The sequence below is a fragment of the Suncus etruscus genome, chromosome 7, assembly GCF_024139225.1.
Source record: "Suncus etruscus isolate mSunEtr1 chromosome 7, mSunEtr1.pri.cur, whole genome shotgun sequence".
Classification (NCBI taxonomy): domain Eukaryota; kingdom Metazoa; phylum Chordata; class Mammalia; order Eulipotyphla; family Soricidae; genus Suncus; species Suncus etruscus.
In genome coordinates, this window is record NC_064854.1 from 14,920,032 (window position 1) to 14,943,527 (window position 23,496).

The window sequence follows — 23,496 nt, forward strand, 5'->3', positions numbered from 1 at the left end:
GTTTGGTGGGTTGAAGCGTGTGTGTGTGTGTGTGTGTGTGTGTGTGTGTGTGTGTGTGTGTGTGTGTGTGTGAAGCAGGAAGCAAGGCAGCCTTTTTGTTTTGTTTTGTTTTGGTTTGGTTTTTGAGTCACACCCAGCAGCCCTCAGGGGATTTCTGGCACTATGCTAAGAAATCATTCCTGGCAGGCTCAGGGGACCATATAGGATGCTGGGAATCAAATCAGGGTCCATCCTGTGTTGGTTGCATGCAACGCAAATGCCCTACCACTGCGCTATTGCTCCAGACCCACAAGGTAGCTTTTATTGAATAAAATTTACTTAGAAAAAAGTGAGAACATAAATAGAGGAAATATATTCAGAGAATACAGGTAGCAAAACAAAACAAAAAAAAAAAAAAAAAAAACAAGCTAGTCAGGTACAAATTCAAGGGAGAAGGCAGACTTGAAGAATAACCAATTCTCACATTTAGAATATTCCCCACACCACCCAAGGAATAAACGTTGGGAAAGGCATTTACCTTGCACACAGCTGAGCTGGGTTCCATCCCTAAGTACAGGAGTGATTTCAGAGAGAAGATTCAGGAATAACCCTTGAGTATTGCTTGGGTGGCCTCCAAATAGTCATTGTCTCAAAAAAGGGAATATTTTCCACACAGAATTTATGAATGTATCCTCATGAATTTATAAAGATTAATATCACAGTTATACTATATCCAAACCTAGAAACACCAAATCTCAATGGACAATACATTGGTTTCTGTGGCAGCATTGAAGGTGGAGGGATCTTTCCACATTCCTGCACAGCCTTTTCTGTTATTGGTACCTGAAGTGGGATCTTCTCATGCTATATAGCTCTATACCTTGCTTTGGTTGGTTTGATTTTTGGGCCATACTGGAAGGTGTTCAGCGATCACTCCTGGTGGGCTGGTGGGTATCATATGTGGTGCCATGGGCTGAACCTGGGTTGGACATGTGCAAGGCAAATTCCCTACTCAATGTCCTTTTACTCAGCTCAATAAAATTTGAAGTGTATGGTGGGATTATTTAGGCTCCAGGTAATAACTAAATGTTATTAGTTAGTATTCCTCAGAAAAGAACTTTTCCTCACAGCCAGTGAAAACATGTCCTTCCTGTTCTTTAGCATGGACGTTGGTATTAAGACTCAAGTTTGGGAGCTGGAGAGATAGCATGGAGGCAAGGCATTTGCCTTTCATGCAGGAGGTCATCTGTTCAAATCCCGGTGTCCCATATGGTCCCCCATGCCTGCCAGGAGCAATTTCTGAGCCTCGAGCCAGGAATAACCTCTGAGCACTGCCGGGTGTGACCCCTCCCCGCAAAAAAGGACTCAAGTTTGGATTCAGCAGAAATGACCTCATGCTGGCCATCTCCCTGCATGCTTGGCCCTGTCGGGAACCCAAAGAATGGCTGAGTCTGGTGTGTTTGATTGGTTTTTATTTTCAAGGAAGCATTTCATACATTATAAGTGATAGAAAATTGTGACAAGCATCAAAGCGAAAGAGTTTCACCCTAGAGTTACTCAGCATGTTCATGAATTAAAATAGTGATTTTTTATTTCCTGCTTAACTGATGTTTGAATCTGAACACAGTTTTAATAATAATTGAGTGTAGATCTTTTAACCAGGTTGGTTTTTGGACCATGCCTGCTAGTGTTCAGGTTGCCCCTGGCTCTGCGTCCAGGGATTGCACCTGGGCAACTCAGGACCATATGGGATACTGGTGTTCACATTGGGTTTGGCCGCGTGCAAGGCATCTCCTTCCCCACTATACTATCAAAAGCCTCTATTTGATGTGACCAGGTAGGTATATCTAAGTGTTGGCATGGGGTTATAAGTTGTTTTCTAGCTGAGCTTGCATCTGCCACCGTCTCCTCACAGCCTTCATGGGCTCTGTCCTTCAAAGCAGAGCTCCCTAGTGCAGGCAGCAGGAGTGGGGGCTGGGGGTCAATGCACCTGACTGTACGGTATTCCAGGAGAGGTCGGGGGACCTGTTTACCCCTGTCTAGTCTGGACCCTCCAACAGCACAATGGGAGGAGAGTTATCAGGGTTGAGCTGTAAGGGCAGGAGCATGGAGCTGTCAGCGGAGAGACCCCACCTAGTGCAGAAAAGACTATTTTGGAGTAGGTGGCTGAGCTATGATGAGGGAGGCAGGCTAAAGCAGGCTTAGGCTGTGTCAGGGGGCAGGGACCCCACTCAGCCTTCCATCGGTGGCTGGCTGGGGCTGCGCATGCCCTTCGGCCAGTGGATGGTGTCAGGCTCCACAAACTGGGACACATCCGTCAGGTGTTCCCACCAACGGAACAGGAAGCCCTCAGCAATGATACGGAACCAGGGTGTGACCCGCTCCTGGCCCTTTGCCGCCCTGTCCAGGAGCTCGGTCAGCTGCTCCTTGTTCATGTAGTGGTAGCTCTTGACTTCCCGGGGGTCAGGTTTCACTGTGAGGTTCTTCCTCACCAATAGGAGGTAGGCCACTTCGTGGTCCCCCCAGACCTCATCTGATGGGCTGTGGTGGTAAAATCGAGTCATGAAGATGATGTCCTTCAGGCAGATCTAGGGGAATGGGGCTGTGTGAGCAGGGAGGCACAGGACAGAAGTGATGCCCTGTGCTCAGGTGCCAGCAAGAGTTCAGGGCAGTATGACCCATTTCACAAGCACTACAGCACAGGGGCAGGTGTCCTGGAACCCATAGGGCAAGGCAGGTACCTGGTCAGGGGGAATTCCCAGCTCTGCTGGCAGCCGGCGTAGGGCTGCTCGCCGAATTCCCAGCTTGTCCTTGTCCTCAGTCTCTTCTGGGGTGAATAGTGGGTGGCTGGAGCATGAGTCGGAGAAATGACCTGTGGGAGGGGGGTATTTGCATGGACGTGCCCAGAGGTCACCTCCTCCCATAGGAGTGTCCCATGCCACCAGGGTATCCTACTGCCCTGCTCAGGAACTCTGGCAGCTTCTCCCATCTCCTGAGCCCTGGAGATGAGTGGGTGGTGTGCGGCTTCCCTGCTCAGAGCCTCTGGGGACACCCACCTGGGAATGTGTACTTGGCATCCGATCTCTGCTGAACCAGGAGCTCGTCATTCATGTTGAAGATAAGCACGGAGAAGCCTCGGTGCATCAGTCCTGGTGGCAGAAGATGGAGGTCACCCTTGAGGGCCTGGAAGGACTGTCTGTAGGGAGTGTCACCCCCACTGGGACAGGAGTGAGTCTCCATGTACCCATGCCCAGCCTAGTGACTGCTGTCCCTACTGCCCAGGGAAGTGATGGCCTCCTGCTGGGCTTAGTCTACAGACACCACAGTGGGCACTGCTTGAGACAGGACCCTGGAGGAACTCAGCCCAGTGTACCCATCAATCCCCATAGCCCGGAATACCCTGAGGCCCTGCCTTTGTTGATGTTCTTCCGCAGATGGCAGTTCTTTTTGGTTTCAGCCCCGAGGATGCAGTCATTTTCATCAATGACAATGTACATCTCATCCAGTCGCTGCAACTGCAGCTCGTCCAGGTGGCCGGCAGCCGACATTTCTGCAGATGACATGGGGTGTGTCCTGGGTGCTGCTAGCAGAACAGCTGCCCACCTACAAGTACTGCGTGATGCCCAGGGACTCCTCAGTCACCACCCTTATAGCAAGCTAGGAGGCCCCATGAGATCACTGTCGATGGTTCCTGTCCCTTCTCTCAGTCCCCATGACTGACGGAGTCTGTCCTGCAGTGTCTCGCCCAGCCATCTGTGCTGTAGGCCCCCAGGGCTGGGCCACTGTTTTTTTTTTTTTCCCCCTAACTTTCAGTTGCGCTCTGGTTACTTTTGGCTCTGTGCTCAGAAATCACTCCGGCAGGCTCAGCGGATCATATGGGATGCCTGAAATCGAACCAGGGTCCCTCCTGTGTTGGCCATGTGCAAGGCAAATGCCCTACTGCTGTGCTATTGCTCCAGCTCATGGGCCACTGGTTTTCATGGTCTCGAGAATCTTGGGTAGCTACATGGAGGTGAGCTCTCCAGCTTTGATCTGGTACCAGACCAATGTTCTCTTTGTTCAGAGCAACTCTCAGAATCCTGTGGTGACACAGATTCCCAAATGAGCACCCCTCCCACCTTTTCCAGAGCCTCCTGCAGGAAAGCAGTTCTCCCTGGGCAGTACCCACGGACTCACCAAATCCAAGTTCCGAGTGCATTTGCCTGGGTTGAGGCTCCCTATTTATGAGGTAGAAAGGGTACATACCCACCCATGCTCTAAGCTTCTTTGGAGTAAAGATCTGTCAATAACTAAGACCAGTGGCTTTTCCCTAATCCTGTGTGTGCTGAGCCTCACCTCAGGGACAGGGACAGAAATGACATCTGGGATCCAGTGTTCAATGGATTTCAGTTTTTTGTTTTTGTTTTTTAACAAAATGCTGGCCTGGCAGCTGAGAGCAAGGACCCCAGGACATGGTGCTGCACGGACCCTGCAATATGGGGTGTGACCCAGCCTGCCCCAGGCAGTGCTCAGTGAACCATCTGGTATCAGAACAAATCCAAGTCAGGGGCAGGCAAGTGTCATATCTCTATTCCATCCCTATATCCCCAGTGACATACTGTGGGTTTGAGTCACACCTGCTGGTTCTCAAGGTTTACCCCTGGTTCTACACTCTCCAACACTTCTGGTGGGGCTTGGACAACTCTGTGTGGTGCTGGGGATCAAGCCCTGGTTAGCCAGGTGCCAGGCAAGCAGTGCCATTCTCGTCACTGTCACTTAACCCAGCTATCAACCCATAAAATTCCCTGGACAAGGTGCACTGAGACGATGGCAGAGACTGCAGATTCAAGACCCATTCAAAGAGCCCACATTGTCTTGAGACCAACTTTAAAACAACATAGGAAAACTCAATGAAAAGCAAAAGAATGCTGAAATAGCACTATGATAGGGTGTTTGCCTTGCACGCAGCCAACTCGGGACAGACCTGAGTTTAATTCTTGGCATCCCATATGGTTCCCAGAGTCTGCCAGGAACAATTTCTGTGCTAAGACTCACGAGTAACCCCTAAGCGCCGCTGGGCGTGATCCCCTAAAAAAGGGAGGGTGGGAATGATAACACAGCAGTAGGGCTTTTGCCTTGCACATGGACAACCCTATTTGGACTCCAGTTCAATCCCTGGCATCCCATATGATCCCTGACTCTTTGAGAAGTAATTTATGAAACTGTAGTACATATATACAATGAAATATTATGCAGCCATCAGGAGAGATGAAGTCATGAAATTTTCCTATACATGGATGGACATTGAAACTATTATGCTGAGTGAAATAAGTCAGATGGAGAGAGAGACACACAGAATAGTCTCATTTGGGGCTGGAGAGATAGCTTGGAGGTAGGGCATTTGCCTTGCATTCAGAAGGATGGTGGTTAGAATCCTGGCATCTTGTATGGTCCCCTGAACCTACCAGGAGTGATTTCTGAGAGTAGAGCCTGGAGTAACCCCTGAGTGCTGTTGGTTGTGACCGACCCCCCAAATAGTCTCAGTTATCTATGGGTTTTAAGAAAAATAAAAGACATTATTGTAATAATGCCCAGAGAAGAAGGCCTGAAGGACTGCTCTGCTCACTGGAGTGGGATGCAAACTGTAGGGCATCTGCCTTGCGCGCACTAACCTAAGACGGACCACTGTTTGATTCCTGGGTCTCCCAAGCCAGGAGTGATTTCTGAGCACATAGCCAGGAGTAATCCCTGAGCGTTACAGGCTGTGGCCCAAAAAGCAAAAAGCAAAAAACAAAAACAGTTGGGGTCATTGGAGTGGGGTGTGGGCAGCCCCTGGAGACCCCACACTGAGATCACAGCTGGTGGGGACGAGGTTCTCAGAGGGAGGCGGTTGAAGGGCTAGGAGCTGGATTTGTCCCAGGTTACAGGATCTGGGGCAACTGCTGCCTCAGAGGACACAGCTCAGAAGTTGCTGGGTTTGCTCCAGGAATAGTCCTTGACTGAACAGAGGGACTAGGGCACGTGAGGCTCCTCAGGTCCTTCTGCATGTAGAAGGAAGCCATCTAAGGAAACCAGGTGTTAGTAAGGCCCAGCCTGATCATAGGGGTCATAACTGGGAATGATGGATCCGGGTCTAGACTCCCCAGGTGAACAGTGTGGCTCTGGGCATCTGGGATGACATCAGATAATGTGCAATCTTTTTGGAAGCTGTGGGCCCTGAGCCTGGATGTTGGCAGTTTGGTTTCTGCCTTGCCTGGATGGTTGTAAATAGTCTCACTGGCTGAGTGCGCTAGTTTGAAGGGAGAAAAGAATGGAGTATCTCCTGACAAGGTAAACTGAGGATTCCCTTCCAGAATCTTTCAAAGAGGAAGTTCTCTGTTGAGTAATGACAGGTGCTTGATTCAGGATTGAGGCATCTTGTACCGGGCTTGCCCACAGCGGGGCTCTGAAAACATCCCTGGATCATCCTTGGAGCTGTGGTTCATGTGAAGACAGCTACTGCCAGGAGTGTGACAATGTGTGTTCCCACTGCTGCCCCAACCACCACACCCACCCACAGGCGGCTGTATTCTTCCTGCCCCCACCCCTCCACCTGGCTTGACAGGGAGGCCCGGGTGTGCCCATGCTGTGCGTGCTCACGGAGAGGCTAGAGCTCCCCCACACTAAGCCCAGGCCTTACCACCACAAAGGCCAAGCAGTTTCCTCCTGACTCCCATGCCCTTTCCTGCTTCCTGGTGCCTGTCTCTGGGCCTGGTGAGGTGCATGACACAGATCTACCTACCCCATGCTTCACTGTGACCTGCGTCATCAGCCATGTCACCCACTGAGGAGGGTTAACGCCTCATGTCCCAGATAAGCAAATTTTTCTCTTGAGCTTTGGGAGATATTCCTACCCTTTGTGGGAACAGTGTGACAGTAGGTTCCTATGGATGTCACTCGCGGGGCTCACTTTGTTTTTGCTCCTGAGTCTTCCTCAGCAAGTGTAGCTGAGACTATCCCATGCCACATTTAAAAATATTTTTTTTATTTAAATACAGTGATTTACAAAGTCATCCAAGTTTCAGGCATACAATTTCCCAACACCAATCCAATCACCAGTATTAGGGATCATTCCTGGACAGGCTTGGGGGACCCTATGTGGTGACGGGGATTGAATCTGGGTCAGTCACATGCAAGGAAAGTGCCTTCCCTGCTGTGCTATCTCTCTGGCTCCGTATACAGCATTTTTTTTTTTTTTTGCTTTTGGTTTTGGGTCACTCCCAGCAGCGCCCAGGAGTTACTCCTGGCTCTGCACTCAAAAGTCTCTCCTGGCAGGCTCAGGAGACCATATGGGATGCCGGGAGGGATTCTAACTGGGGTTAGCCATGTGCAAGGCAAATGCCTTACCGCTGTGCTATGGCTTTGGCCACAGTAAACAGCATTTTTTTCTGGTGCAGGGGAGGCTTCCCCATGGGCCACTCCTATGATATCAGCCACTGTCTGGCCTGGTGAGTGAGTGCTTGGACTGGTTAGTAGGGCCTACCACAGCCCATGTTCTGCTGTAACCACAGTGTGCATCTTCTTCCTCTCCTAGAGTCTGGGGAACATGGGGAAAGCGCTCCCATGTTTCCTGGGCTAGGTCTTAGAATACCAAGTTCCAGAAGCTCCTTGGGAAGAGGTTAGACAATAGCACAGTTGGTAAGACCATTGTCTTCTATGGGAGTAACTGGCCTGGCATCCATCCCTGACATCCCATGTGGTTCCCTGAGTCCTGCCAGGAATGGTACCTGAGTGCAGGGCCAGGGATAATGCTGACCATTGCTGGGGCTGGTCCCCACAGAAATCAGGAGATTCCTTTGGATTGCTGGGAAGGATGCCTAAAAGAAGGGTTAGGAGGGACGGATGGAAGGACCCTTGGGAGGGACTAATGGAAGAACATTTGGGAGTGCTTCGTCCTTGAGGACTTGGGTTGGCAACATGGGCTGGCTTGCAGATGAACTTGAGCAAGGTTGGGGTGAAAGTGTTTTTGAAATGGGGGTCTGGGTTAAAGCAGGAGGCTTCAGAACTGGGACAGGGGAGGCCAGGGGGTGGCTAATTGAGTAGCCGGAGACTCAGGCTGAAGAGAATATGACTGAGAAGGGGTGAGTTCCCAGTGCTGTGGCCCAGATGGTCAGAGAGGGTGCCAGGCAGGTGAAATATAGAGCCTTGACAAAGGAGAGGGGATCAGCGTGAACCTCAAGTCAGGGTAAAGTAGACAGGGCAGCATAGTAGATGGAGTTTCCTGGCATGAAAGATGGAGAAGACTGTTGATTGTGCACCCACTAGCTGCCTTCAGAAGCCTATGTGTCACTGAGCTCCCTCCAGTCCTCTCAGCTTCCAGGGCCCACCAGTCCCTCTGCAGTTGGCTGCTACCCTGTATGCTTAGTCCTGGTGGGTTGGATCACTGTGCCTTCTTGGGCAGTTCTCTGAAGTGGCCTGAGTGACCCGCCTTGCTGAGGGGGGCATGTTTGTCACCACACAGCAGGACAGACTGATGTGACAGGGAGGTAGCAGAGACCAGCCCATTCCGTGAAAGCTGGTTTCTCCAGGGTACCTGTGATGTGTTTGTGTGTTTAACAAAGAGCAAAGCATTAGCAGCTGTCACTGCTCCAATATGCGAGTGCTGGTTTGCCTGGCTAGTCCTTCCCTTCCATAGAAGATTTGGTGTTTCTAAAGTTTGCATATAGTACTATTGTGATATTAATCTTTACAAATTCACTAGAATACATTAATTGAATCTGTGGGGAAAATATCTCCCTCCCCCTTGTTTGGTTTTTGTGTCACACCCGAAGCACTCAGGGGTTACTCCTGGCTCTATGCTCAGAAATTGCTCCTGGCAGGCTTGAGGGGACCATATGGGATGCTGGCATTCGAACCACCGTCCTTCTGCATCTAAGGCAAACACCCTACTGCTGTGCTATCTCTTCGGCCCCAAATATTCCCTTTTTTGAGGCCAGGCCTATTTTGGGGCCACACCAAACAATACTCAAGGGTTATTCCTGAATCTTCTCTCTGGAATCATTCCTGTATTTAGGAGACCATATGAGATGCTAGGGATTGAACCCAGCTCAGGTGTGTGCAAGGCAAACGCCCTCCCCAATGTTTATTGCTTGGGCTGTGGGGGGAATATTCTAAATGTGAGAACTGGTTACTCTTCAAGTCTGCCTTCTCCCTTGAATTTGTACCTGACTTGCTTGTTACTTTGCTTCCTGTGTTCTCTGAATGTATTTCCTCTATTTATGTTCTCACTGTTTTTCTAAGCAAACTTCATTCAATAAAAGCTACCTTGTAGGGGCTGGAGAGATGGCGTGGAGGTGAGGCATTTGCCTTTCATGCAGAAGGTCAGTGGTTCAAATTCTGGTGTCCCATATGGTCCCTTGTGCCTGCCAGGGGTGATTTCTGAACATGGAGCCAGGAGTGACCCCTAAGCACTGCCAGGTGTGACCCTCCTAAAAAAAAAAAACCCCAAAAAACCAAACCAAAACAAAAGCTACCTTGTGGGGCTGGAGCAATAGCACAGCATTAGGGCATTTGACTTGCACGTAGCCAACACAAGATGGAACCTGGTTTGATTCCAGGCATCCCACATGGTCCTCTTAGCCTTCTAGGAATGATTTCTGAACACAGTGCCAGAAATCCCCTGAGTGTCACTGGGTGTGACCCAAAAACCAAAACCAAAGCAAACCAAAAAAGCTACTTTACTTTTTGCTTCACACACACACACACACACACACACACACACACACACACACACGTGAAAATTCTGCGTCACAGATAGGTGCAAGTAACATCTTGTACATTATATCAAAATGCCCTTCATTTGATGTAGAGGAGTATTTCCCCAAATTCCTGTTGTGAAGCACGTATTTTTGTGGCCCATGTGGCTAGCAGTGATCAATGTTGCTGCTTTAGAGGCTCCAGGAATGTCTATTGTGTGTGTGTGTGTGTGTGTGTGTGTGTGTGTGTGTGTGTGTGTGTTTGAGCCACATCCAGTGACACTCAGGGGTTACTCCTGGCTACGCGCTCAGAAATTATTTCTGGCTAGGAGGACCATATGGGATGCCGGGGGATCAAACTGTGGTCTATCTTAGGTCAGCTGCAATCAAGGCAAGCACCCTATCGCTGCACCACAGCTCCAGCCCAGGAGTGTTTATCTTGAGACAGCTGTGCCTCTAGGACACAGCTCAAGGGCAAACATGTCCTGGAATGCATGAGGCCCTGAGTTCAGCCCTGGAACCAAATGACCCCCAATAATAGCTAGGTATGGCCCTGGTGACCCCAGTATCTCTGAGCTTGAGTATTGGCTGTCTGGGCTTGATTGGCCCTTGAGCACTCCCTGAAGAGCTCTCCATTGAAAAGATTACAATGAATAAAGAAACTTGGGTTTCATTTGAGGCAGCTGAGCTCATTTCCCGCCACCCGTGGTGCTGGAGGACAGTGAGACCCCACCCAGCACCCCTTACTATATGACCCAGATTCCCCTTCTCTGGACGCTGTTCTGTGTGCCCACCTCCTCATTCACTTTGCAAGCGGGAGCTGCAGGAAGCTGGTGCTGGGTGGAGAGAGGCATGTTTGGTGTCCTGAAGAGCCCCTTCCTACTAGCTCCTGTATCTATAGCGTGGGTAGCTCCAGAAAGACCAATACTTTCACCCCTGGCTCATCTCTTTGGGCCTAGTTCAGATGGAATTAGCTCCTGGCTGGCTCGGGGGACCATATGGGATCAAACCCAGGTCGGCTACGTGCAAAGCAAATGCCCTACTATGGTGCCATTGCTCCAGTCCCCTTTTATGCTTTTGTTCAAGGAAAAGAGTGATTGGGTGTGATCTGTACAGAATAGAAAACTCTAATAGTATTCAGTAAGATTAGCCTGTCCCCAGACAATACCAAGACTTGAATCCTGCTAATGACATCAATCCTTCGCTAAATGGCACCCAGATAGACATGTTCAGCCAATATTCTGACCTGCTTCATCTCCTATCTCCTCAGATCCTTCTGCGGCCTTTCTCCAGCTAGGCTTTCCTTACACCTGTAATCCACACACATCAGCAGTAAATTTAGTGAGGACGTGGTGCTGGCACATTTCAGTTAACGATATGTCAGCAATAAAGGAATAAACAGGTGTTAAGATATTGCATGACAAACTCAGCCATCAACAATTTTTTAACTCTGGATGTCAAGGTGATTTAATTAGAAAAAATGGTCAATCAACAAAGTCATGATCATGATATTAATGAAAATCAAGTAAGAACTTGATTTATCTGGGAACAGTTAAACCTCATTAATTACTATTAAAATTAGATTTTCTTGTATTTGCTTAACCACACGCCCAAAGATTATCTTGGATGAGTACAGAACCCAGAGGTGGCAGTTCTTTTTCACCAAGCTGTTTTTCTGGTTTCATACAGCTGTCAGTCTGAGTAGGATGTTAATTTTCTATTTTCTTTTTAATTATTTAGCTAAAGATGATCTTTAACAGAGACAGCAGAACTGGCAATTTTTCTTTCCCACCAGTTATTTGGTTTTATGGCTTCATACAGCTGTAAGTCTGAGAAGGATGTTACTTTTCTTTGTGCGGTATCAGGTGTCAAACTCAGGTCCCCTGTATGTCAGATTAGTGCTTTGCTCTTGGGCTTCATCTGTAGTTCCTGATGCATTACTTTGTTCTTCAAAGAGAATCTCTTCTTCTAACCCTTTCTTTTCAGTGTATGTCTGAATGAGAATTCCTCTATGGGTTTCTACTGGGGGGGGGGGGCACACCACAGCACACAGTGTTACTCCTGGCTTTGTACTCAGGGATCACTTGTTGAAAATGAAATATGAATCATCATATTAAAATATATTAATCTTGATTCTACTTCTGTGAATCATACTTCTACTTTAAAGTTTAACTAGAGCCCCAAGGCCAGAATAATGGACAGGACATAGCACGGCAGCTCAGGCCTTGAAACCTGGGCAAAGGGCAGAACTTAAGGCAGCTAAGAATGCCTTACCTTTGTGATTTTCTTTTTTTTCTTTTTTTTTTTGGTTTTTGGTTTTTGGGCCACACCCGGAGGTGCTCAGGGGTTACTCCTAGCTGTCTGCTCAGAAATAGGTCCTGGCAGGCACGGGGAACCATATGGGACACCAGGATTCGAACCAATCACCTTTGGTCCTGGATCGGCTGCTTGCAGGGCAAACACCGCAGTGCTATCTCTCCGGGCCCTGTGATTTTCTTTAAACTATATATTATCCTAGGTATACCTTGAAACAAACATGGAAATAGTCGAAGGGGCAATAAGCTGACATACATAAAATTCAGGTGAAGTGGGAAAGGATGTTTCTGGTTAAAAATTGAAGAATTGTTTCAGAATTGCTGTGTTGTCTCTTAATGATTTATTGAATGACGTATGTAACATCTCAAAAACTAAAAAGCTGTACGTGACCGGCACTCGGGGTCCGCGAACCACTGGAGACTGTCTGACTTTTTGCCAAGGTAATTAAAAACCGATTGCTAAATGCATTACCAACTGGTTGTCTTTCTCTTGGATTGGCAGGGAGGGAGGGCACCTGGATTCTCAACTCGCTGCCCTGTCTCTTCTTCCTTCCTGGATTTCTATACCTCTAACCTCTCTTCACTGGAGCAGTTCGAATATCCCCTCAGGTCTGGGTCCACTGCACTAAAAGCTCTTAGAGCCAGAGGCCGAGAAGCCACCCATGACAGGATGAGGGGGCTGTGAGCAGGTCTCCCCAGATAAAGACTTGTCCCACCTTCAGAAGAAAAACCACACAACGTTGTGTGCTTGGGGGAATGCATATGGAATGCTCAGGATGGAACCAGGGTTAGTGGCATGCAAGGAAAATGACTTCCCTACTTGCTCCAGCCCTATTTCAGTTTTGAAACTTTTTTTTTGGTTGATGGATGTAAAATTAAATCCAAGAGTTGTGAGATTACTCCAGGCACCATATTTCTTTTTTTTTTTCTTTTTTAGAAATTTTGTTTGTTTGTTCTTTTCTTTGGGTCATACCTGGCAGCGCTCAGGGGTTACTCCAGGCAGGCTCAGGGGACCATATGGGATGCTGGGATTTGAACCACTGACCTTCTGCATTTAAGGCAAATGCCTTACCTCCATGCTATCTCTCCAGCCCCTAGGCACCATTTTTCTAAACCCCAGGCAGATGGGTCTGAAGAAGAAAAGTAGTGGTGAAGGGATTAATAAACCAAGCTAGTCAGAAAAGTCAAGGGTTCATTGGCTTCTCCCTCCTATTGTTTCTGAGAGCCAAGCCAAAAATGACTTATTATCCCAGAACAAAATTCACCAGGGTGTGGCAGGACAGAGTGACCCAGGTGGGCTTTTACATATCAAAGGAGAGATTTAGCAGAAAGAGGAAGATGGAGGAATGCCTTTGTTTTGGGTGTCATCTTACAGATGGGGGGCACACCCAGTAGTGCTCTGGGGTTATTTGCTTTGCACTTGGGACTCACTCCTAGAGGTTCTAGGGCAGAGGTGGCGAACACCCGGCTCTCGAGCAGCATGCGGCTCCCGGCCAAAATGAATGCGGCTCTTTGCCAGAGCAAGAAGTCCCGCCCCCCAGGCCTCGTCATCCCGTCTCCCATCCCTGGAAACAACTGCACGGGCCAGTGAGCGGGGGACCTGTGTGTCACATGTTGGGTCACATCTTGCCTACCTAACGTTAGTTCTGAGTGTGGAGGACGCAGCACAGCCTCACCATCACTGCAGGATTTTGACCCTCACTCAAAATGGCAAAATGCAATATGTGTTTTAATAGATTATTGTAAAAATTAGATGCTTTTGTGTGAGTGTTTGTCTGTTTTGGCAGGTCACTGCGTGGTGTGGCTCTCTGATTCTCAGTTTAAAATTTTGGCTCTTTGTGTCGAACTTGTTCGCCACCCCTGTTCTAGGGGAACCATATGGAATGCAGGGACTGAACTCAGGTTGGCCTTTTTTAAGTACAGCCTTATCTGCTGTGTCATCTCTCTAATACAGGTTTTGTAATTAGTTCTTTAGTAAAATACGCAGTAATCTGCTCTTCCAAGTCTTGTCACTTTCTTTCCTGTTCAACAAGTGTTAGAGGCTTTCCTGACGTGTGTTCTTACCTCTGCTCTCTACGTGTTTGATTGCATTTGAGTTCTAATCCTAGGTAATTTTTACCACTTATTTTGGAGAAGCGCATTCATTCATTGAGTTATTTATACCAATTATTATTTCTTCGTTCTTGATTTTTGCTTCTATTTTTTTCTCCAAATGAGCTAACACCACTTTTCAAGCCGTTTCAAATTCTTTGTCAGTATTTTTGCATTTTTTGTTCTTTTTGTGCCATTATCAGCAGCGTTCAGGGGTTAGTCCTGATTCTATGCTCAGAAATCACTCCTGGCAGGCTCAGGGGATCACATGGGATGCTGGGGATCAAACTTGGGTCTTTCCTGGGTCAGCTGCGTGGAAAGCAAACACCCTACCATTGTGCTATTGCTCTGGACCCCTCCTTTTTTTGGGGGGGCACATCTGGCAGCATTCAGGGGTTACTCCTGGCTCTGCACTCAGAAATTGCTCCTGGCAGGTACAGGGAACCATATGGGATGCTGGGATTCAAACCACCATCCATCCTGGATCAGCTGTGTGCAAGGCACACGCTCTACCACTGTGTTCTCTCTTTGGCCCATTTTTGTACTTTTATTATTTATTATGGTTTTTGGGTGACACCTGGTAGTACACAGAGATTATTTCTGGCTCTCTCAGGAATTCCTGGCAGTGCTCAGGGGACCACCATATGGGATGCAGGGATTGAACCTAGGTCAGTTACATATAAACATCTCACTGCACTACCGACTGCACTCTTGCTTCGGATTATTTGCCAACATTTTTATTTTATTTTTGTTTTTTGGGTCACACCCGGCGGTGCTCAGGGGTAACTCCTGGCTGTGTGCTCAGAAATAGCTCCTGGCAGGCACGGGGTACCATATGGGACACCGGGATTCGAACCAACCACCTTTGGTCCTGGATCAGCTGCTTGCAAGGCAAACATCACTGTGCTATCTCTCCGGGCCCTTGCCAACATTTTTGACCAAGGTCAAGTGTCCGCTAAGCATTATTACTAAGTGCTCTAGAGAGGGAGCCCTCAGTTCTGTGGGGCTTACCCCATCCTCGTCTTTAGACAGGGTTTCTCCTTTGGAAAGATTTTCCCATTGGACTTACTTTCTCGCAGCAGCAGGTGTGGTTTCCTTCCTGAGACCTGTGGTGGTGCATTCAGCCCTTCGGCCAGCCCACTATCTCAACTTTGCCACCATCCCAACTTTGACTATTGAGGACACCTGGTGGCAAATTCAGTTAACACAGGATGGGCTGTTGGGGACCTCTCCCAGGGCTAATGTAAGAATCCCTTCCTGGCAAAGAACAGGGTAGTAGTAGGGACAGAGTTCAATCCAGTCCAGTGAGACTTTACTGAATGCTTCATGTTTGGGCAGTCTTGAATGAGTCATGAATTAACTGGGGCTGAATGAACAGTTAAGCCTGGTAGGGGTGTCTAAGCAACACTGTGGCTGGGTAGGTTGTCTGCCTTTAACTGACAGGTGTGGCCCTGGGACCCCCTGACCTTGGCTGTGTGTGGCTCCTATGAGATTTGAATCAAGACTCCAGATGTGGACACAGGTTGGTGCAATCAAGCAGCACATAGAATAAGGAGTGAGGAGGGGGCAGACATGTTTTGAGGGCTGGAGAGTCTCAGCTGATGATTCAGAGCATGGAGGAAGGCAAGTGTGAAGCAGACAATACAGCCAGGAAGCAAAAGCAACCAGGACTGCTGGCTTCACCAAGTGCCACCGTGGGCTGATGGGACAGAAGGTGAGAGAGGAAGAAGCCACATGATCTGGTGCTTGCTTGGCCTAAGCAGCTGTGAGAAGGGACTGTCCTAGGCAGAGTGGAGGTTGGTCAGGTTCCGACAATGGGGGCATACCCATACTTAGTGTAGGACCCCTGGTTCAGACCAAATGAGGACTGTCATCAAGAAGACTGCCTAGAGAAATAGGGAGAACTTTGCAAGCTTTCCATTCAGAAGTTGATAGTACAAAATTGAGAAGTAGAAAGCTATTTGTGTAGAGATACACATCATTTTTGGGGGGAGGCCCATACCTGGAGGTGCTCAGGGATCGCTCCTATGGAGGATCAGGGTGCCATTTGTGGTGCTGCAAATCAAAACTGGGTCTGTAGTGTATACCTGCTGTTTTACAGCTCTGGCCTCAAATATGTAGAAAAATTTTAAAAGTACTATAAGGGGGGGCTGGAGTTATAGCACAGCAGTAGAGCATTTGCCTTGCATGTGGCTCACCCAGGACAGACCTGGGCTCAATTCCTGGCATCCTATATTGTCCAGGAGCAATTTCTGAGTGCACAGCCAGGAGTAAACCCTGAGTGTCACCAAAAAAAAAAAAAAAAATCAAGAAAAAAAGCAAGTAAGGGCTGAAGTGATAGTGCCGCATATAGGGTACTTGTCTTTACTGTGGCCAACCTGGGTTTTATCTCAGCATCCCATATAGTTTCAAGCCCTGTGAGGAATGACCCCTCCCTAAGTGCAGAACCATTGTTATGATCCAAAAACAAGAACATTAATAACAACAAAAAAGGAGCATTTGGCTGACCATGGTCTGATCAAGAGTAGTCACTGCTGGGCAGACTACATATACAACCAATTTTACTTTTTAACAAACTACACAACAGCATTAAAGTGATAAATTTTTAATTGTTTTTACTTTCCAGTATTTGATACATAGAGTCTTGCCTGAAATTATAAACTTTAGGATTAATGAGAAATGGATTTTTCTCTTGAGTTTTTAGAAATCATTTAGAACTTCGTAAGAAATCATGTTTCCTCCTTTATTATATCTTAAGATTTCAAGTCTGAGAAACCTACCACAAGAATTTTAAAAAGTGCATGAGTCAAACAAAGTACAGTTTAAATATGAATAAACACATGTTCCATAACCCCAAAAACACCTAACACAAATAATATTTCTTCCCTACAATACAGCCTTTAGAGAACAATGGTTCTCACCTGAGAGGCACTGGTGACAATGTAACTATGATGAAGAGGTGCTACTAGTAGCCAATGAGCAGAACCAGGGATCTGTTAAACATCCTGTAATCTACAGGCTGAGTCCCACAACAAAGCATCCAGTCTGAATGTCAACAGTGCCAGCTTAAGATCCCATGTTTCAGAGTTAACTCAGTTTTTACTTCACAAGCTGTACATCATTGTAATTCTGAAACCAGTTTCATTGACAAAGGCTATTTAGGGGTGAGAGAGATACTACTGGGTAAAGACCTGGGTTTAACTCCCAGCACCTCATATGGTCCCTCTAAGCCCTGCTAAGAAATGCTCCCTGAGCACAGTGCCAGGAGTGGCCCAAAAACAAGAGACCAAACCTACACAATATCAAAAATAATCAAATCAAAACAACCACCAAAAGTAATATTTAGCTTTAAATATAAATGAATTAAGTGACACAAATTAAAATGGCAGAATTAGCATAGGTAGCAATTAATTTCCCTTGAGCCCTTTCTATTTAGAATGTGAATCTGTGGCTGGAGAGAAAGTACAGTGGGTCGGGCATTTGCATGTGGCAACCCAGGTTTCTTTCCTGGCATCCCATGTAGTACCTTAGTACTGCCAGGTACGATTCCTGAGTTTAGAGCCAGGAGTAACTCCTGAGCATTTTTAGGTGTGACTCCATGCAAGGCAAATGCTCTGACCCTGAACTGTTTCAAAGTTACATTCTAAATATTTGATAAGCAAATAGTGCCCAATGAATATTTTCCTTGACTTTTATAAAATTTTCATGATAGTAAACCAGTTGGCAAATGGCAAAATTCTCAGTGTCCTATAAATGTTTATTTCCTCATAATAGCAACAAAGAGCTTCACTAATCTGTTCAAATTTGTCTTGATTATGTGCTTAGACACTTTGTGCTCTTTTCTACAACTATTCATATGTGCCTTTTATAGATTGCACTGTATATAAATGGTTTGTGATACAAAAGACGTTTGTATTTTTTCCACAATTTGGTTGAAAAGTGTCAATTTTTCAAATGACAGGTCTCTAAAATGGGAACAAAATAGTTTTAGAACATTAAATAATTAAATGCACTTTTAAGTTTACTAAAGAGAGAAAAATTTCAGTATTTCACTAATTACACACTCATCACAGTCTGTGTATAACCTCATGGTCAATAAACTCCTTCAAATTATCTATACTATCCCACCACTTGAAAAGAAAATTATCTGTAATAATCTTAAACCAAGGAGTTACCACAAGTTCACCACTGGCTGCCTTTTTCAGAAGCTCTTTTACTTCTTCTTTTGACATATACTTGCAGCTTTTAACCTCATTGGGATTTGGATTCAAAGCTACATTCTTCTTCACAAACAAAATGTAATCAATTTCATGTTCTCCCCATATATCATCGGAACGAGCCTTGTAGTAAAATCTTGTTATATAAGTAAAATCTTCTGGAAGAATCTAAGATTAAAACAAACCAATACAATGATCAACCACAAGCAATCTATATATATCAATTCACCATCTTTCAAAAGTTTCTGGGTATTTTTTTTTCTTTTTTTTGGGGGGGCATACCTGGTGATGCTCAGGGGTTACTCCTGGCTATGCTCTTGGAAATCGCTCTTGGCTTTGGGGACCATATGGGACACTGGGGGATTGAACTGCAATTTGTCCTAGCAACATTTGTCTTGCTACGTGCTACTGCTTGCGCCACCCGCTCCAGTCCTGACATTTGTTTGTTTGTTTGGGGCTGTGACACTCAGGGGTTACTCCTGGCTATGTGCTCAGAAATTGCTCCTCGGGGCCGGCGAGGTGGCGCTAGAGGTAAGGTGTCTGCCTTTCATGCAGAAGGTTGGTGGTTCAAATCCTGGCATCCCATATGGTCCCTGAGCCTGCCAGGAGCAATTTCTGAGCATAGAGCCAGGAGTAACCCCTGCGCTGCTGGGTGTGAACCCCCCTCCCAAAAAAAAAATAGAAATTGCTCCTGGCTTGGGGGACTATATGGGATGCTGGGGGATTGAATCTCGGTCTACCCGAGGCTAGTTCGTGCAAGACAGATGCACCCCCCACCCCCCGCCCAAGAAAGCACCCTTTAGGGGCAAAAGCAATAATAAAAGTGGTAGGATATTTGATTTGCACGTGGTCGATGCAGGTTCCATTTCTGGCACTCCAAAAGGTCCTGAGCACACTACCAGTATTAATTCCTGAGTATAGACCAGGGGTAACATTTGAGCATCATTGTGTGTGGCTCCAAGACAAAAGCACCTTTTGGGGTATTTTTTGGCCATACCTGATGGTTCTCAGGGGTTATTCCTAACTCTGCTCTCAGGAATCACTCCTGATGGGTTTGAGGGACCATATGGGATGTCAGGGATTGAACCCGATCAGCTACGTGCAAGGCAAGCACCCTACCCATTGTAATATTACTCTGGCCCTCTATACTTAGACTTAAAATGATTTCACAAATGTTTTAATATATATCTAGATTTCAGTTTGTATAATCATTGGCTGTGCAGAACTTGTTACCTCTCCAATGGGAATTCCTAATTCAGATTGTAGACGCCTCTGAGCTGCTCTTTTTACTCCCAATGCATTCTTTTCTTCAATCTCTCCTGGATAATTTAATGGATGACTACAACAAGAATTGGTATAACAACCTGTAAAATATTATTAAAAGTGTAAGTTAACTTTCCTTCAAAGTAAGCCTGAAAGACCAATAAAAAATTTTATTTTTGGTTTTGGGGCCACAGTCAGCAGTGCGCAGGGTTTATTACTGTCCTTGTGTTCAGTGGTTAAACCCAGCTAAGTGCTCTATCCACTGTACAATACAAAGCTTTAATATATAACACACACACACACACACACACACACACACACACACACACATTTCCGGCCCCAAATCTCAGTTTTTTTTTTTTTAAATTAAAAATAATTTAGGGCTGAAGAGATAGCATGGAGGTTAAGGCATTTGCCTTTCATGCAGAAGGTCATTGGTTCAAATTCCGGCATCCCATATGGTCCCCTGAGCTTGCCAGGAGCAATTTCTGAGCATGGAGCCAGGACTAACTTCTGAGCGCTACCGGTGTGACCCAAAAACCAAAAAAAATAAAATAAAAAAAGTTAAAGTATCTGGTGTTGGGAACAAACTACTGTATTATCTCTCAGGGCCAAAATTTATTTAACTTTGAAAAATTCTTTATTTTGGGGGGTGCGTTGGGTCCTAAGCAAAAAGTATTAAAATGGGACCAAATGGGATACTGGGGTTGAACCCAGGTCAGCTGCATACAAAGCACTGTAATATCGCTCTGATTTTTGGGGATGGAATGGTGGTGCAAGCAGTAGGGCATCTGCCTTGCACGCGCTAACCTGGGATGGACCATGGTTTGATGCCCCGACATCCCATATGGTCCCCCAAGCTAGGAACGATTTCTGAGCGTACAGCCAGGAGTAACACCTGAGAGTCATCAGGTGTGGCCCCAAAACAAAACAAAAACAAAAAAAGAAAAGAAATGGCTCCTGGCAGGCTTGGAGGACCAGATGCGGTATTGTGGAGTGAACCGAGGTCCATCCTGGGTTGGCCAAATGAAAGGCAAATGACTTACTGCTGTGCTATCACTCCGTCCTCTATAAATTTAAAGTTTTTGAATGAAAAAATAAATGATATTTTAGGCTTTTTTTTTTGTTTGTTTTGGGGTCACACCAACAATGTTCATCGGTCTCTAGCTCTGCACTCAGGAATTACTCCTGGTGGGCTTGGAGGACCATATGGAATGCCAGTGATAAAACAGACAGCACACAGATGGCTGGGGATTGAACCCAGGTCAGCTGCATGTAGGAAAGGCAAATGACCTAAACACTGTACTACTGTTTCACATCAGAAAGTTCTAAGTGACAAAGCCAAAATAAATGTAGTTTCCATCATATCGCCACACATTAATTACACTAACCTGGAAAGCTAATTTTAGCAAGTGACCTTTCGTGCACCAAAAGCTTATTTTCACTGTTGAATAAGAAGACACTGAAAGCTCGATGCAATAATCCTGAAAGCAAAAATATACAATTAATTTAATTTAAAACAGTAATTGATTTGATTTTTCTTTTTTTTTTTTTTTTTTTTGTGGTTTTTGGGTCACACCCGGCAGTGCTCAGGGGTTACTCCTGGCTCCATGCTCAGAAATTGCTCCTGGCAGGCACGGGGGACCATATGGGACGCCGGGATTTGAACCGATGACCTCCTGCATGAAAGGCAAACACCTTACCTCCATGCTATCTCTCCGGCCCCTGATTTGATTTTTCAACTTGGTCTTCAAGTTATTTGTTTTAGGGTCAGACTTAAGAGTACTCAGGGCCGGGCCCGGAGAGATAGCACGGCGTTTGCCTTGCCAGCAGCCAATCCAGGACTAAAGGTGGTTGGTTCGAATCCCGGTGTCCCATATGGTCCCCCGTGTCTGCCAGGAGCTATTTCTGAGCAGACAGCCAGGAGTAACCCCTGAGCACTGCCAGGTGTGCCCCCCCCCCCAAAAAAAAAGAGTACTCAGGGCCAACAATCAGTTCTATGCCAGGGGGTCATTCCTGGAAATGTTCAAGGGACCCTTTGATGTTTGGCTTGAACCCAAGCTTTCTGCAGGTAAAGCATGTGCTCAGTCCACTGAGCTGTCTCCTGGCCCTGGTTATCATTTTCACTTTTTGTTATTTGTTTTTGGTAATAGTAACGAGCATCAGGGATTCTTCTTGGCTCTGTACTCAGGAATTTTGCTGATACTGGGGGACCATAAGGGATGGTAGGGATCAAACCCCAGGTGGTTGTATACAAGGCAAGTGCCCTATAGCTATATACTATCTCTCTAGCCCTCCTAGACTTATTTTGAGAATTTCTGTATAGCTTTGGTAGAGAAGAGTTCAGGAATACCAGAGAAAGTGATCAGCCAGTAAAATAAATTATAATATGTCAGCTTTGCTACTAGCTAAATTCCTTTTCAGGTACTATTAGCTGGGGCTCACTCAGTTTGCTCCAGAGAAAGGGAAAATGTCTACTTCCTTGATAAGTCTATCTCTTTCTGTTCTAGGAAGGAAGGAAAGGATTATGGGGTTGGTTCCATTTCCCTTGATGCTTGTTTCTTTCCCATCAGGTCCCTTAAGTCTACCAGGAGTGATTTCTGTGTGCAGGGCCAGAAGTAACTCCTGAGTGCAGCAGGGTGTGACCCCAAAACAAATCACTCTTTTTTTTGGTTTGTTTTTGGGTCACACCCAGCAGTGCTCAGGGGTTACTTCTGGCTCTAAGCTCAGAAATTGCCCCCAACAGGCTCGGAGGACCATATGGGATGCGGGGATTCGAACCGCCCTTCTGCATGCAAGGCAAATGCCTCACCGCCGTACTATCTCTCCAGCCCCACAAATCACTCTTTAAAAGAATAATTTTAAATATTACCTTTGTCAATGTTTTCATTCAGATGGCAGTTCTTCTTGGTATCAGCTCCAATCTTGTTGTCATTTTCATCAATAAGAATACACATCTCTGACAGAAGTTGAACCTGTTCCTTATCCAGCTTATCAGTATTTATTTCAGGCATTGTTGCAATAGGTCTGATCTGTCCTAGAAACCTAATTAAGACAAGAGAACTATTGGTCCACATTTCTCTAGGTGTCATATAAAGACCAGGGAAATTCAATAATGAATCTATTACCCAATCCATTCACTGTCAACAGTGAGAGAGGCTGGAGAGATAGTATAGTGGGCAAGGCACTCAGGAATAACTTCTGAGCATCACTGGCTGTGGTTACTCCATCAAAAAAGATAGGTAAGAATGCTGCTGGTCTGCAGGGTCACCACCCTTGATTTGAATCAGTGCTCCTCTGGCACACTGCTGGGTGATATACTTTTATTATCTGACACCTTTTATGAAGCTGTTCAAATTTAAGGCCAAAATGTAAAATATTTTTTGTGCCATACCTGGCAGTGTTCAGGGGTTATTCCTGGCTCTGTGCTCAGAAATCACTCCTGTAAGCTCGGGGACCCTCGGGATGCCGGGGACTGAACCGGGGTCTGTCCCCGGTTGTCTGCATGCAAGGTAATTAATTGCCCTATCACTGTGCTATCGCTTCGGTCCCAAAATGTCAATCTTTCTCTTTTTCAGCAGTGCTCAGGGCTCAATCCTGGCTCTGTACTTAGGGTTTACTAGTGGCAATGCTCTGGAAACCATAAGGTTTCTCAGGGATCGAACCTGGAACGGCTGCATGTGAGGCAAGAATCCTGCCTGCTGTATGACTGCTCTGGTCCCATCTCAGTATTTTTTTTTTTTTGGGTAAATGTTGATAGTGGATGAAAGTGAAAGTCACCCACAAGTTTTGTTATCTGTGTCCCTCTCATCATGCCAGTTATTTTGCCATCCGCTGCCTCTACTGAAAGAATCAGCAGCAGCAGCATCACCATCATCCGTGCTGGAAGAACTGCATAGGCAGTGCTGAGGACAGAAT

At 46.4% G+C, this 23,496-nt stretch overlaps 3 protein-coding genes across 3 annotated transcripts; all 3 read right to left on the reverse strand.

Annotated features, from left to right (window-relative positions):
• Positions 1 to 2,210: 2,210 nt before the first annotated feature.
• Positions 2,211 to 2,968, reverse strand: LOC126014198 (isopentenyl-diphosphate delta-isomerase 2-like). The gene is made up of 3 exons (XM_049777522.1): positions 2,935 to 2,968; positions 2,721 to 2,851; positions 2,211 to 2,567 (listed from the first exon to the last, which is right to left on the reverse strand). Exons 1-3 carry the CDS (start codon positions 2,966 to 2,968, stop codon positions 2,211 to 2,213), a joined length of 522 nt encoding a protein of 173 aa, XP_049633479.1.
• A 40-nt stretch (positions 2,969 to 3,008) lies between these two features.
• LOC126013268 (isopentenyl-diphosphate delta-isomerase 2-like) lies at positions 3,009 to 3,554 on the reverse strand. The gene is made up of 2 exons (XM_049776290.1): positions 3,392 to 3,554; positions 3,009 to 3,128 (listed from the first exon to the last, which is right to left on the reverse strand). Exons 1-2 carry the CDS (start codon positions 3,540 to 3,542, stop codon positions 3,013 to 3,015), a joined length of 267 nt encoding a protein of 88 aa, XP_049632247.1. The 5' UTR covers positions 3,543 to 3,554; the 3' UTR covers positions 3,009 to 3,012.
• Positions 3,555 to 17,668: 14,114 nt separating this feature from the next.
• Positions 17,669 to 22,619, reverse strand: LOC126013261 (isopentenyl-diphosphate Delta-isomerase 1-like). The gene is made up of 4 exons (XM_049776282.1): positions 22,451 to 22,619; positions 20,970 to 21,062; positions 19,549 to 19,679; positions 17,669 to 18,483 (listed from the first exon to the last, which is right to left on the reverse strand). Exons 1-4 carry the CDS (start codon positions 22,590 to 22,592, stop codon positions 18,166 to 18,168), a joined length of 684 nt encoding a protein of 227 aa, XP_049632239.1. The 5' UTR covers positions 22,593 to 22,619; the 3' UTR covers positions 17,669 to 18,165.
• Between the last annotated feature and the right edge of the window lie 877 nt (positions 22,620 to 23,496).